This window comes from Oncorhynchus gorbuscha, linkage group LG08 (genome assembly GCF_021184085.1).
Source record: "Oncorhynchus gorbuscha isolate QuinsamMale2020 ecotype Even-year linkage group LG08, OgorEven_v1.0, whole genome shotgun sequence".
Lineage (NCBI taxonomy): Eukaryota > Metazoa > Chordata > Actinopteri > Salmoniformes > Salmonidae > Oncorhynchus > Oncorhynchus gorbuscha.
In genome coordinates, this window is record NC_060180.1 from 52,921,342 (window position 1) to 52,933,761 (window position 12,420).

Consider the following 12,420-nt stretch of genomic DNA (forward strand, 5'->3'; position numbering starts at 1 on the left):
TAAAATGTATACCCGTAGAGTTCTGGATGTATCTGGTGTAGTTGCATATCAACTGAATTGGAATCAGGAATTTGTGGAGATGCCTTGTGGTCAACATGCCATCTTCAGTAGGTCCAGTTCATGGAGTCTGAGGCAGATAAGCATCTAAACAGGGTGCCGAGAGTCACATGATACAGGGTCTATGGAAAAGCTTTAGCAGTCCTCAGTGGTTGATGACAACCGAACTTCAAAGACTTGGAAGGTCCTTCACCTTATTACTAAATTTCACTGTCAGGGTGCCACTACCTGTTGTTGGGTATAGGCTATGAACAGACATTTACAATGAGGTTTTCCAATATTTGACATAATTTACACATATTTGTGATGAAATTATTTCATTTCCATAGTAACTTGTCTCATGAATCAGAACAATTTCAGTAACACGTCATTTTAAGTTGATTGAACTTTTCCCCAACTCTCATTGAGTCAGAACAAATTTCGTCCCCTCTCAAAATGTAATTTTCACGAAAACATTTTGGAGCTGCTTAATCTTATTGAGGTTCCCCAGCCAGGCCTCCCGGGTGGCGCAGTGGTTAAGGGCGCTGTACTGCAGTGCCAGCTGTGCCACCAGAGACTCTAGGTTCGCACCCAGGCTCTGTCGTAACCGGCCACGACCGGGAGGTCCATGGGGCGACGCACAATTGGCCTAGTGTCGTCCGGGTTAGGGAGGGTTTGGCCGGTAGGGATATCCTTGCCTCATCGCGCACCAGCGACTCTTGTGGCGGGCCGGGCGCTAACTAAGGTTGCTAACTAAGTGCGTGCTAACTAAGGTTGCCAGGTACACAGTGTTTCCTCCGACACATTGGTGCGGCTGGCTTCCGGGTTGGATGCGTGCTGTGTTAAGAAGCAGTGCGGTTGGGTTGTGTATCGGAGGACGCATGACTTTCAACCTTCATCTCTCCTGAGCCCGTACGGGAGTTGTAGCGATGAGACAAGATAGTAGCTACTAACAATTGGATGCCATAAAATTGGGGAGAAAAAAATAAAATAATAAAATAAAAAATACTTAAAAAATAAAATAGCCAGCCTGATAGATGGATTGCAAAATATCTTCCATTCCATCAACTTCAAATACTGGTAATAATGCAATAAAATAATGGAGATGGAAAAATTCAGATAGTCACCATACAAATGGCAAAGTTAAGAATTTTAAGGCAACGGTTTAGTGAGGGATTTTAAGGAGTCAGATTTCCGTGTCCGTGGGCCAGTGACTCACTGAAGAACTGAGGCCTTCTTTGTTCGATTGGTACTCCAGCCTGTCAGGGAGAGAGAGAGACAGAGTGAAGAGAGAGAGAGGGAGGGAGGGAGAGTGCACTCAGAGGCAGGAGAGGCAAAGGTCTGAAGTAGACCGAGAGCAGATTCCAACTCTAAGCACGTTGGATTTGACATCTCTATCCCAAAATGATTATTCGGTAAGGGTGTTTATTTTTTAATGCTCTGTGCTTGATTTTAAAAGCCAAAAAAATATTCAGACTAACTCATGCAACATAATTTTCTTACCTCCAGCCTCCCCAGGTGGTCTTCGGTTCTTCTTCTCATCCTGCTGTACCACTTTGAACCTGCAGTTCAGGTCATTGAAGGTAAGACATTTTGAAATGTAAGTATTCATAATTAATGTAGCCCTATTTGATGTATTTCGTGGTAGTGCTGATGTGATGCACTCAATACTTGCCTAAACATTGCCAAGGCTATCGACCTGCTGCATTTGGATTTAAAATGTCTTGACTCTCTTGGAAGAAATTGTAAGACAAAGTAGCTTCTTTATCAAATAGCCTTCTTTATGTCAATATAGTTAGATACAGTATCTTAAGTGGATATACTTGATAACTTTTCTGAGGACAAGTTGATTTAAGGTGTGAGATGTAGGTTTATGTCGTTTTAGTGTACAGTACATTATTGATCCCCCTATGCTACAGATGCTTTTGAAATGAAGTGTTTGCGGCATCTTTTACCTCCCGACTGGAAGTTGAATGCAACTGGTTTATTGGGTGAATAGCTGAATGATTTTTTTTCTCCATCTCACAGATTATCCTGTGACATACATAGCATGTAGTAAACAGACTCCGGGCAAGTCTGAGTTATATGCTCACTTGATGAGCATACACAGTACATACTTATTTTCCACCATCATTTGCAAATAAATTCATTAAATTAAATTCATACAATGTGATTTTCTGGATTTTTTTTTCTCATTTTGTCTGTCATAGTTGAAGTGTACCTATGATGAAAATTACAGGCCTCTCTCATATTTTTAAGTGGGAGAACTTGCACAATTGGTGGCTGACTAAATACTTTTTTGCCCCACTGTAAGTATGTGGACATGCATTCTTTGCATCTGTATGAAATTGTGAGTCACATACAATACTTGTAAACAAACACTTTTTAGAGTGTATGTATATTTACCCACCAATTTAGCATTTCTAATTGCTTTAGTTTGTTTGAATAGCCCCCATATACCCTGCGATAAGATGTTTTCTTGACTGGCCCTGGTTTCCGCCCCATCTGCTATTGGCAGTGTTGTACACACAGTGGACGTGGAAGCAGTGGTCTGGTTAAACTCAGCACCTGGATGTGAACTGGTGTGGTCACTTCTTATGTAAATGTCCCTCTTGTTACTACAATAGAGAGAGAACTGTACTATTATCTAGGGTTGTTACATTGTCATTACACTGACTCTGGTTAACACACATTCTGAAGGGCTAAGTTCCTCTTCAATCTGCTGTCTAAAGGAGTGGCTCTGGAGAATATCGTGTTAACTACGCTTCAAATCAAATTACAACAACAACAACAAAAATGCATAAAGCGTTTGTATAATATCTGTTTCTCAGTGTGTCGTTTTGAGTTCAAATATGGGAATGTGTGTCGGAATGTCATTATTTGAAATATGATGATCACCCTAGCCAAAACGTCTGTTAATGAAGATATGAAAGACAACAGAGATTGTATATTCTTATCACAAAATCCACCGCTGAGGTTTTATTATTCTTTATGACTAGTTAGTGAGGACTTTTACTTTGACTACTTTTACTAACCCTAACCCACTTTTTTTTGTGGGGCTGAATATTACTGCCTTTCACATTTGATTATAGTCTGGTTCAGTTCCTCACAAATGAATTCATGTTTGGTTAATACAGTCCTGCTGATCGGTCCCCAGTGGGAGATTTATTTTGAAGCGTGTTAATACATCGAACCACTGTGATTATTATTATTTGACCCTGCTGGTTATCTATGAACATTTGAACATCTTGGCCATGTTCTGTTATAATCTCCACCCGGCACAGCCAGAAGAGGACTGGCCTCCCCTCATAGCCTGGTTCCTCTCTAGGTTTCTTCCTGGGTTCCGGCCTTTCTAGGGAGTTTTTCCTTAGCCACAGTGCTTCTACACCTGCGCACTGCTTGCTGTTTGGGGTTTTAGGCTGGGTTTCTGTACAGCACTTTGAGATATCAGCTGATGTAAGAATGGCTTTATAAATACATTTGAAAATGAACAATTGACATTATAAACCTTATTCAGTTTTATGGGCTAAGAAATTCCCTCCACATTTTGGAAAAGGTTCCAGTATGTTCCACTTACAGTATAGTGTCATATAGAGCAGAATGGTGAAGGTTATAAGACCAACTGTAAAAGGTGTCACTAAGCTATAATGTAATGTTTCGTTGTGGTTTTTAAGGGAAAAACCACTCAATGGAAGGTTTATTACAGAATATCCTACCTATTCATGTGATAGTACTTTTTGAGACATTGACATGAATATACAATATTTTTCCATGTGCTCATACAAGCATAGGAATGTCATAACTTCTCAACCGTTTTTATATTTGACAGTTGGTGGCGTCAAATATATGCCGATGTTGTTTTGTAGGCGTGAGGTTTCCTTGGTTACTTCATTTGAAAAGGCTAGTAACTCCCTCATCTAACGGTTACCCACTTTTGGATGTGAAGACTGTCTTGTGTAAGCGACATCTGTAAGAGTGTTATGATAACCTTATCTGAGTACGATGAGGAAAATGATAGGTTTCTTAATGAAATTGTCCTGATAAGTTGTTCACAAGCTGTTCACTTTGAGGTAAAAATGAAGGGGAATGTACAGTACAGTATTCCTGGAGGCTCCATGGGGAGCACTCAGCACTCTCTGTATGCCGCTGTTCTGTCCTGTGAAAGTTGTGGAAACACACCCAGTGAAAGGAAAGCCGTGGCCATTTTACAACTGTGATGGGAAGGATCTTATACAGATTACTCAGTGGGCACAAACTGGTTGTGGAGAATTATGACTACTTCCTGTTGTCATAACACCACCCAGTGAGACATCTAGGAGAGAGACATGCCTGCTGTGTTGTGTCGTCTGTCTCATCTGGGAACTCTTGGTTCTGTTTGATGTGTTTTTGCTGCACAGATCATCTCTTAGAGTCTAGCAGCATCTCACCATGAAAGTGCCAGAGTGCGGTCCAATGATGACTGAATCAAATTAAAAGTTATATAAAGTGCATTTAAAATCGCCCCACACTTTACATACATATATATTTTTAAGTAATAACATGAGCAGAGGATGTGGAAAACAATCACTTATTAAAAGCCCAGCTAAAATGTTGTTTAAAAACCTCAAATGGTGTCTGCCCCTCATACCTGACAGGGCAAACCCTTCCACAACTAAGGTGCTTTAATAGAGAACGCTCCACCCTCTGCCTTGGTTCTGCATCTAGAAACTGTAAGCAGACCGGCTCCTTGGGTGCAGAGCGCCTTCGCTGGGTTGTATGGAACGAGCATGTCTGCCAGATACAGTGGCATGCGAAAGTATTCACCCCCTTGGCATCTTTCCTATTTTGTTGCCTTACAACCTGGAATTAAAATAGATTTTTGGGGGGGTTGTATAATTTGATTTACACAACATGCCTACCACTTTGAAACATACAAGAAGTAACACAACCTCCTCCCCCTCCCCAAAAGAAGGGTTGGGTTTGCACCAGACAGCATTTTCCTTGATGGCCAAAAAGCTCAATTTTAGTCTCATCTGACCAGAATACCTTATTCAATATGTTTGGGGAGTCTCCCTCATGCCTTTTGGCGAACACCAAACATGTTTGCTTATTTTTTTCTTGAGGCAATGGCTTTTTTCTGGCCACTCTTCCGTAAAGCCCAGCTGGACTGTAAGCCTTAAAGTGGACAGATACTCCAATCTCCGCTGTGGAGCTTTGCAGCTCCTTCAGGGTTATCTTTGGTCTCTTTGTTGCCTCTGATTAATGCCCTCCTTGCCTGGTCTGTGAGATTTGGTGGGTGGCACTCTCTTGGAAGGTTTGTTGTGGTGCCATTTTCTTTCTATTTTTAATAATGGATTTAATGGTGCTCTGTGGGATGTTCAAAGTTTCTGATATTTTTTTACAACCCAACCCTGATCTGGGAATTTCTGGCGCCGACAGAGATGACCGCCTCGCTTCGCGGTCCTAGGAAACTATGCAGTATTTTTTTTAATGTGTTATTTCTTACATTGTTGCCCCAGGTAATCTTAGGTTTTATTTCATACAGTCGGGAGGAACTATTGGATATAAGAGCAACATCAACTCACCAACATTACGACCAGGAATACGACTTTCCCGAAGCGGATCCTCTGTTTGGCCTACCACCCAGGACAATGGATCGGATCCCAGCCGGCGACCCAAAACAACGACGCCGTAGAAGGGGCAGATGGAGCAGTCTTCTGGTCAGGCTCCGTAGATGGGCACTGCTCCCGAGCATACTACTCACCAATGTCCAGTCTCTTGACAACAAGGTTAACAAAATCCGAGCAAGGGTAGCATTCCAGAGAGACATCCGAGACTGTAACATTCTTTGTTTCACGGAAACATGGCTCACTCAAGACATGCTATCTGAGTCGGTACAGCCACCTGGTCTCTTCATGCATCGCGCCGAAAGAAACTAGCATCTTTCTGGTAAGAAGAAGGGCAGGGGTGTATGCCTTATGATTAACGAGACGTGGTGTGATCATAACAACATACAGGAACTCAAGTCCTTTTGTTCACCTGACTTTGAATTCCTAACCATCAAATGCCGACCGCATTATCTACCAAGAGAATTCTCTTCGATTATAATCACAGTCGTGTATATTCCCCCCCAAGCAGACACATCGACCGCCCTGAAAGAACTTCATTGGACTCTATGTAAACTGGAAACCACATATCCTGAGGCTGCATTTATTGTAGCCGGGGATTTTAACAAGGCTAATCTGAAAACAAGGCTCTCCAAATTCTATCAGCATATCGAGTGTGCTACCAGGGCTGGCAAAACCCTAGACCACTGTTATTCTAACTTCTGCGATGCACATAAGGCCCTCCCCTACCTCCATTCGGAAAAGCTGACCACGTCTCCATTTTGTTGCTACCAGCCTATAGACAGAAACTAAAACAGGAAGCACCCGTGCTCAGGTCTGTTCAACGCTGGTCCGACCAATCGGATTCCACGCTTTAAGATTGCTTCGATCACGTGGACTGGGATATGTTCCGCATTGCGGCGAACAACAACATTGACGAATACCCTGATTCGGTGTGCGAGTTTATTAACAAGTGCATCGGTGATGTTGTACCCACAGCGTCTATTAAAACATTCCCCAACCAGAAACAGTGGATTGATGGCAGCATTCATGCAAAACTGAACGTGCGAACCACTGCTTTTAATCAGGGCAAGGTGACCGGAAACATGACCGAATACAAACAGTGAAGCTATTCCCTCCGCAAGGCAATCAAACAAACTAAGCGTCAGTACAGAGACAAAGTGGATTCGCAATTCAACGGCTCAGACACGAGAGGTATGTGGCAGGGTCTACAGTCAATCACAGACTACAAAAGAAAAACCAGCCCCATCGTGGATCACGATGCCTTGCTCCTCGACAGACTAAACAACTTTTTTGCTCGCTTTGAGAACAATACAGTGCCACTGACACTGCCTACTTCCAAAACCTGTGTGCTCTCCTTCACTGTAGCCAACGTGAGTAAAACATTTAAACGTGTTAACCCTCGCAAGGCTGCAGGCCCAGACAGCATCCCCGACCGCGTCCTCAGAGCATGCGCAGACCAGCTGACTGGTGTGTTTACAGATATATTCAATCAATCCTTATCCCAGTCTGCTGTCCCCACATGCTTCAAGAGGGCCACCATTGTTCCTGTTCCCAAGAAAGCTAAGGTAACTGAGCTAATTGACTACCGCCCTGTAGCACTCACTTGCGTCATCATGAAGTGCTTTGAGAGACCAGTCAAGGACCATCTCACCTCCACCCTATCTACTAACCTAGACCCACTCCAATTTGCTTACCTCTCCAATAGGTCCACAGACGACGCAATCGCCATCACACTGCACACTGCCCTAACTCATCTGGACAAGAGGAATACCTATGTAAGAATGCTGTTAATTGATTACAGCTCAGCATTTAACACCATAGTAACCTTCACCATAGTACCCTCGGTCTCGACCCCGCCCTGTGCAACTGAGTCCTGGACTTCCTGACGGGCCGCCCCCAGGTGGTGAGGGTAGGTAAATCTCCACCCCGCTGATCCTCAACACTAGGTCCCCACAAGGGTGCGTTCTCAGCCCTCTTCTTTACTCCCTGTTCATCCACGACTGCCTGGCCATGCACGCCTCCAACTCAATCATCAAGTTTGCAGACAACACTACAGTGGTAGGCTTGATTACCAACAGCAGCGCCTCTTCAACCTCAGGAGGCCGAAGAAATTTAGCTTGTCACCAAAACATGCACAATCGAGAGCATCCTGTAGGGCTGTATCACCGTCTGGTACGGCAGCTGCTCCGCCCATAACCGGAAGTCTCTCCAGAGGGTAGTGAGGTCTGCACAACGCATCACCGGGTGCAAACTACCTGCCCTCCAGGACACCTACACCACCCGATGTCACAGGAAGGCCAAAAAGATCATCAAGGAGAACAACCACCCGAGCCACTGCCTGTTCACCCCGCTATCATCCAGAAGGCGAGGTCAGTACAGGTGCATCAAAGCGGGGACCGAGAGACTGAAAAACAGCTTCTATCTCAAGGCAATCAGACTGTTAAACAGCCATCACTAACATTGAGTGGCTGCTGCCCACATACTGACTCAACTTTAATAATGGGAAAATGTATGTCATCAATTTATCACTAGCCACTTTATATTATATAATGTTTACTTACCCTACATTACTCATCTCATATGTATTTACTGTACGCTATACCATCTACTGCATCTTGCCATCTTGATGTAATTAAATGTATCACTAGCCACTTTAAACAATGCCGCTTTATATGTTTTCATACCCTACATTACTCATCTCATATGTATATACTGTACTCTTTACCATCTACTGCATCTTGCCTATGCCGTTCGGCCATCACTCATTTATATATTTTTATGTACATATTCGTATTCATTCCTTTACTCTTGTGTGTATAAGGTAGTTTTTGTGAAATTGTTAGCTTATATTACTTGTTAGATATTACTACCTGGTCAGAACTAGAAGCACAAGCATTTCGCTACACTTGCATTAACACCTGCTAACCATGTGTATGTGACAAATCATTTTGATTTGATTTGGGTCTTCATGGTGCACCTTGCTTAGAGGTGTTGCAGACTCGGGAGCCTTTCAGAACAGGCGTATATATACAGAGATCATGTGACACTAAGATTGCACACAGGTGGACTTTATTTAACTAATTATGTGGCTTCTGAAGGTAATTGGTTGCACAAGATCATATTTCGGGTCTTCATAGCAAAGGGGGGTGAATACATATGCACGCACCACTTTTTTTCTCTCTCTCTTCTTTTTTTAAATTTCACTTTACCAATTTGGACTATTTTGTGTATGTCCATTACATGAAATCCAAATAAAAATCTACTTAACTGACAGGTTGTAATGCAACAAAATAGGAAAAACGGGAACAGGGATGAATACTTTTGCCATGTACTGTATGAGGGGGGGCAAGGCCATGCAGTGCCTTTAAAAGTTAAGAGTAAGATCTTAAAATCAGACCGATACTTTACAGTCAGCCAGTGTAGTGCATATAAAACTGGAGTGATGTGCTCATACCTTCCATTGTTTGTTCGAATACGAGCAGCAGTGTTCTGTACAAATTGTAGACTTTTAATAGAGTCTGAGCAGCTGGAGATGAGGGCATTACAGTAGTCTAGCCTAGATTAAACAAATGCATCGGCCAATTTTTCGGCATCTGGCTGAGAGATGAAGTGTAATTCTGGAAATGTTCCTGAGATGGAAGGATGCTGTTTTGGGATGCTTTTTATGTGGTTGTCAAAGTTAGACCTGGTCAAATGTAAAACCAACGTTTTTAACAACCATGTTTGGTGTAATGAGGCAACCTTCAACGTTGAGAGTGAGGTCTGACACTTTATATATGTTTTTAGTGTCCAAGTAGCATAATTTATGTCTTATCAGAGATTAAAAGCAAGATGTTGGTTGTCATCCTGTGTTGAGACTTGTGATGCATTTCTCATGGTGGGCTGACTGGAAAGCATTGTCTGGTTTAAAAGATAAATACAATGGAGTATTATCAGTGTTCGCAGTAAAGGTGCATGTTGTGCTTACAGATAACATAACCAAGGGGTAACACGTACAAGGAAAATTAAAGGGGTCCAAGCACAGAACCTTGGGAAACGGCACATTCAAGCTTGGAATGTTCAGATGAATTATTGGCCAGATGAACAAATTGAATACCGCTCAGAGGTATTTTTATTTTATTTCACCTTTATTTCACCTTTATTTTATTTAACCAGGTAGGATAGTTGAGAACAAGTTCTCATTTGCAACTGCGACCTGGCCAAGATAAAGCATAGCAGTGTGAACAGACAACAAAACAGAGTTACACATGGAGTAAACAATTAACAAGTCAATAACATAGTAGAAAAAAAATAATCTATATACATTGCGTGCAAAAGGCATGAGGAGGTAGGCAATAAATAGGCCATAGGAGTGAATAATTACAATTTAGCAGATTAACACTGGAGTGATAAATGATCAGATGAACATGTGCAGGTCGAGATACTGGTGTGGTGTATGATTTGGACCAATTGAGAACCTGTCCTCGTAGACCAACCAAGTCGTCTAGCCTCTTAGTGAGAATAGCATGATCAATAGTATGAAGGCAGCATTTAAATCTAAACGAAATCTAAGAGGCTAAAAGATGATCCAATAGAAAGAGTTATTCTGAGATCAAAGTGGCTGTTGGTATATGGTGACTCCAGTTGCTTCACCTGTGAGACCAGCTGAATCTAACTGAGGCTACAGATAATCTAGATATCAACGTAGAGACAGTGACGATGACCACAGTGACAGTTCATGGTTTGAGGGCACATTACATTAGTTATCTCACCTGTAAATGTGACCTCGTTCACTCCCTACCCAGGGAGATTTATGAATGAACTCTGCTGAATAACTGTCCAGTCTACTGTAACAAATCTGTCTCAGTCTGAACAATACTCAATAGAGGTTTTCACTGGGCTGTTTAGTTTTCCTTTGTGGCCGAAATGTTGTCAAACCATTTCCTGTCCATTCTGTCCAGACGCATAAAACACGCTCTTGTGACGTGATGTCACCAGTGCTGTATGATTTCTGATTGGTTGAGTGAGCCAGTGAAATGGTTCGATGGTCTTTATAAAGCAAACTGCAAGACTGAACCAGAACTGCTTACCTGTGTGTGTGTGTGTGTGTGTGTGTGTGTGTGTGTGTGTGTGTGTGTGTGTGTGTGTGTGTGTGTGTGTGTGTGTGTGTGTGTGTGTGTGTGTGTGTGTGTGTGTGTGTGTGTGTGTGTGTGTGTGTGTGTGTGTGTGTGTGTGTGTGTGTGTGCGTGCGTGTGTGTGTGTGTGTGCGTGCGTGCGTGCGTGCGTGCGTGCGTGCGTGCGTGCGTGCTGAAGGGACCCTTGGCAGACTCAGAAAGATGGCCCGGGCTCTCCTCTGTCCGACCCAAATAAGCACGAATTGCAGACCACACAATGCATCTCCACAGGTCTGTTTGCACAGCCATTACTACTAATTGTGGGTACAGTGTTGCGGGAAAGTTATCTGTCCTTATAAACGATACACCCAGATGTGTATTATGGATCTGCATCAGACACTATCGGCAACCTTTCCTTTCCTACTTTAAGCACTTGAGGATCAAGGACAGTGTTATTTTGGCATGCCATCAATAAACATGATTTTTATCTGTATTGTATTATGTTACAGTAGTTCTTTAACTAACCTGACCTCCCACTCCACTTTACTCCAGGTTAAAATGTCTCAGAATGAAGTAAATAAACTAATCTGATGGTCATCAGCTGGCAGAAAGGCTTCCTGTTAATCCCGCTACTCTTTAAATATATGCCCTTAAGGCACAAGTGTTTACCTTAAACTCTGTTATTGCTTCCAATGAGAACACTACATCAAATGTGGCCATGCTGGCTCTATCAGTACTACTGTACTGTAGACCTGTGTTCAGGTCAGCTCAGCCTCTCTACACAGCCTCTAAAAGTACCACAAGCCCCAAGCACAGAAAGACATGGCCATTAATAAGCTATAAACATATCCCACTGAAGCAGGATGTATTTGATACCATGTTAAGGTGAAATGGGTCATGTTTAAGAGGTGAGTATGAGTAGGGAGCATTGAAATACAATCGCTTTGATTGTAAACAGGAAAGGAGAGACGATGTTTGGTGGACCAAAAAGTGACACTATTTACAGTTGAAAAATAAACATTATTTCACTACTGTGAACTCATGTACTCAGAACTAAGAGTACTCTGCGAACATCCTGAAACTCCAAAACAGTCAGCAACTAACCTCCCCCCACCCCAACCTCCAATGAGAATGGGATGTGAAGATTTCACACATGTTCTAAAGAGATTAAAAGTGTAGATATTTTTCAGGCTAATAACTTGTTTAGATAGTGGCTTACAACTGGCTGACTCCTAGCCAAGTTCTACAAATGTCCATAGAAAAGAGGCTGCTTGATTTTGTATAATAATGCGTTGATTGGAGATTCAATACAATTCTCCCATTCAAACTCATGTACAATCCCACATTTTTGGGAGGTTTTGAGCTAGGTTAAACAATTAAAATTGACAAGGGGAGTGAACCTATAGGGTTCTGAAAAGTGCTATTTACATGTGAAAAATGAATGCCATGTGCTGCATTTACTATGCCTATTGTTTACCTTTTTTTTGGTGACACTTTGATATCTTGATAATATGAAGCTGTTTAGAGGGAAAATCCACAAATTAAACAACAACAAAACGGGCGCCCCGCCTCTGTTTTGGTAAAAATCTGAGGGATGGGCCTGGACGAATGTAACCACTCTCAGATTAATAGACAGAGCTATGAATGCAAGGACTGACCATGATATCACAATTGTTTTATTG

General features: G+C 42.4%; 1 protein-coding gene across 1 annotated transcript in view; it reads left to right on the forward strand.

Moving 5' to 3' along the window:
* Positions 1 to 1,319: 1,319 nt before the first annotated feature.
* Positions 1,320 to 12,420, forward strand: part of LOC124041807 (collagen alpha-1(XV) chain-like) — a 59,028-nt gene continuing 47,927 nt past the window's right edge. Inside the window, exons 1-2 of the mRNA XM_046359855.1 lie at positions 1,320 to 1,451; positions 1,546 to 1,619. Coding sequence (XP_046215811.1) covers positions 1,441 to 1,451; positions 1,546 to 1,619 — 85 coding nt within the window. The 5' untranslated portion in view covers positions 1,320 to 1,440. The remainder of the gene's footprint in view (positions 1,452 to 1,545; positions 1,620 to 12,420) is intronic.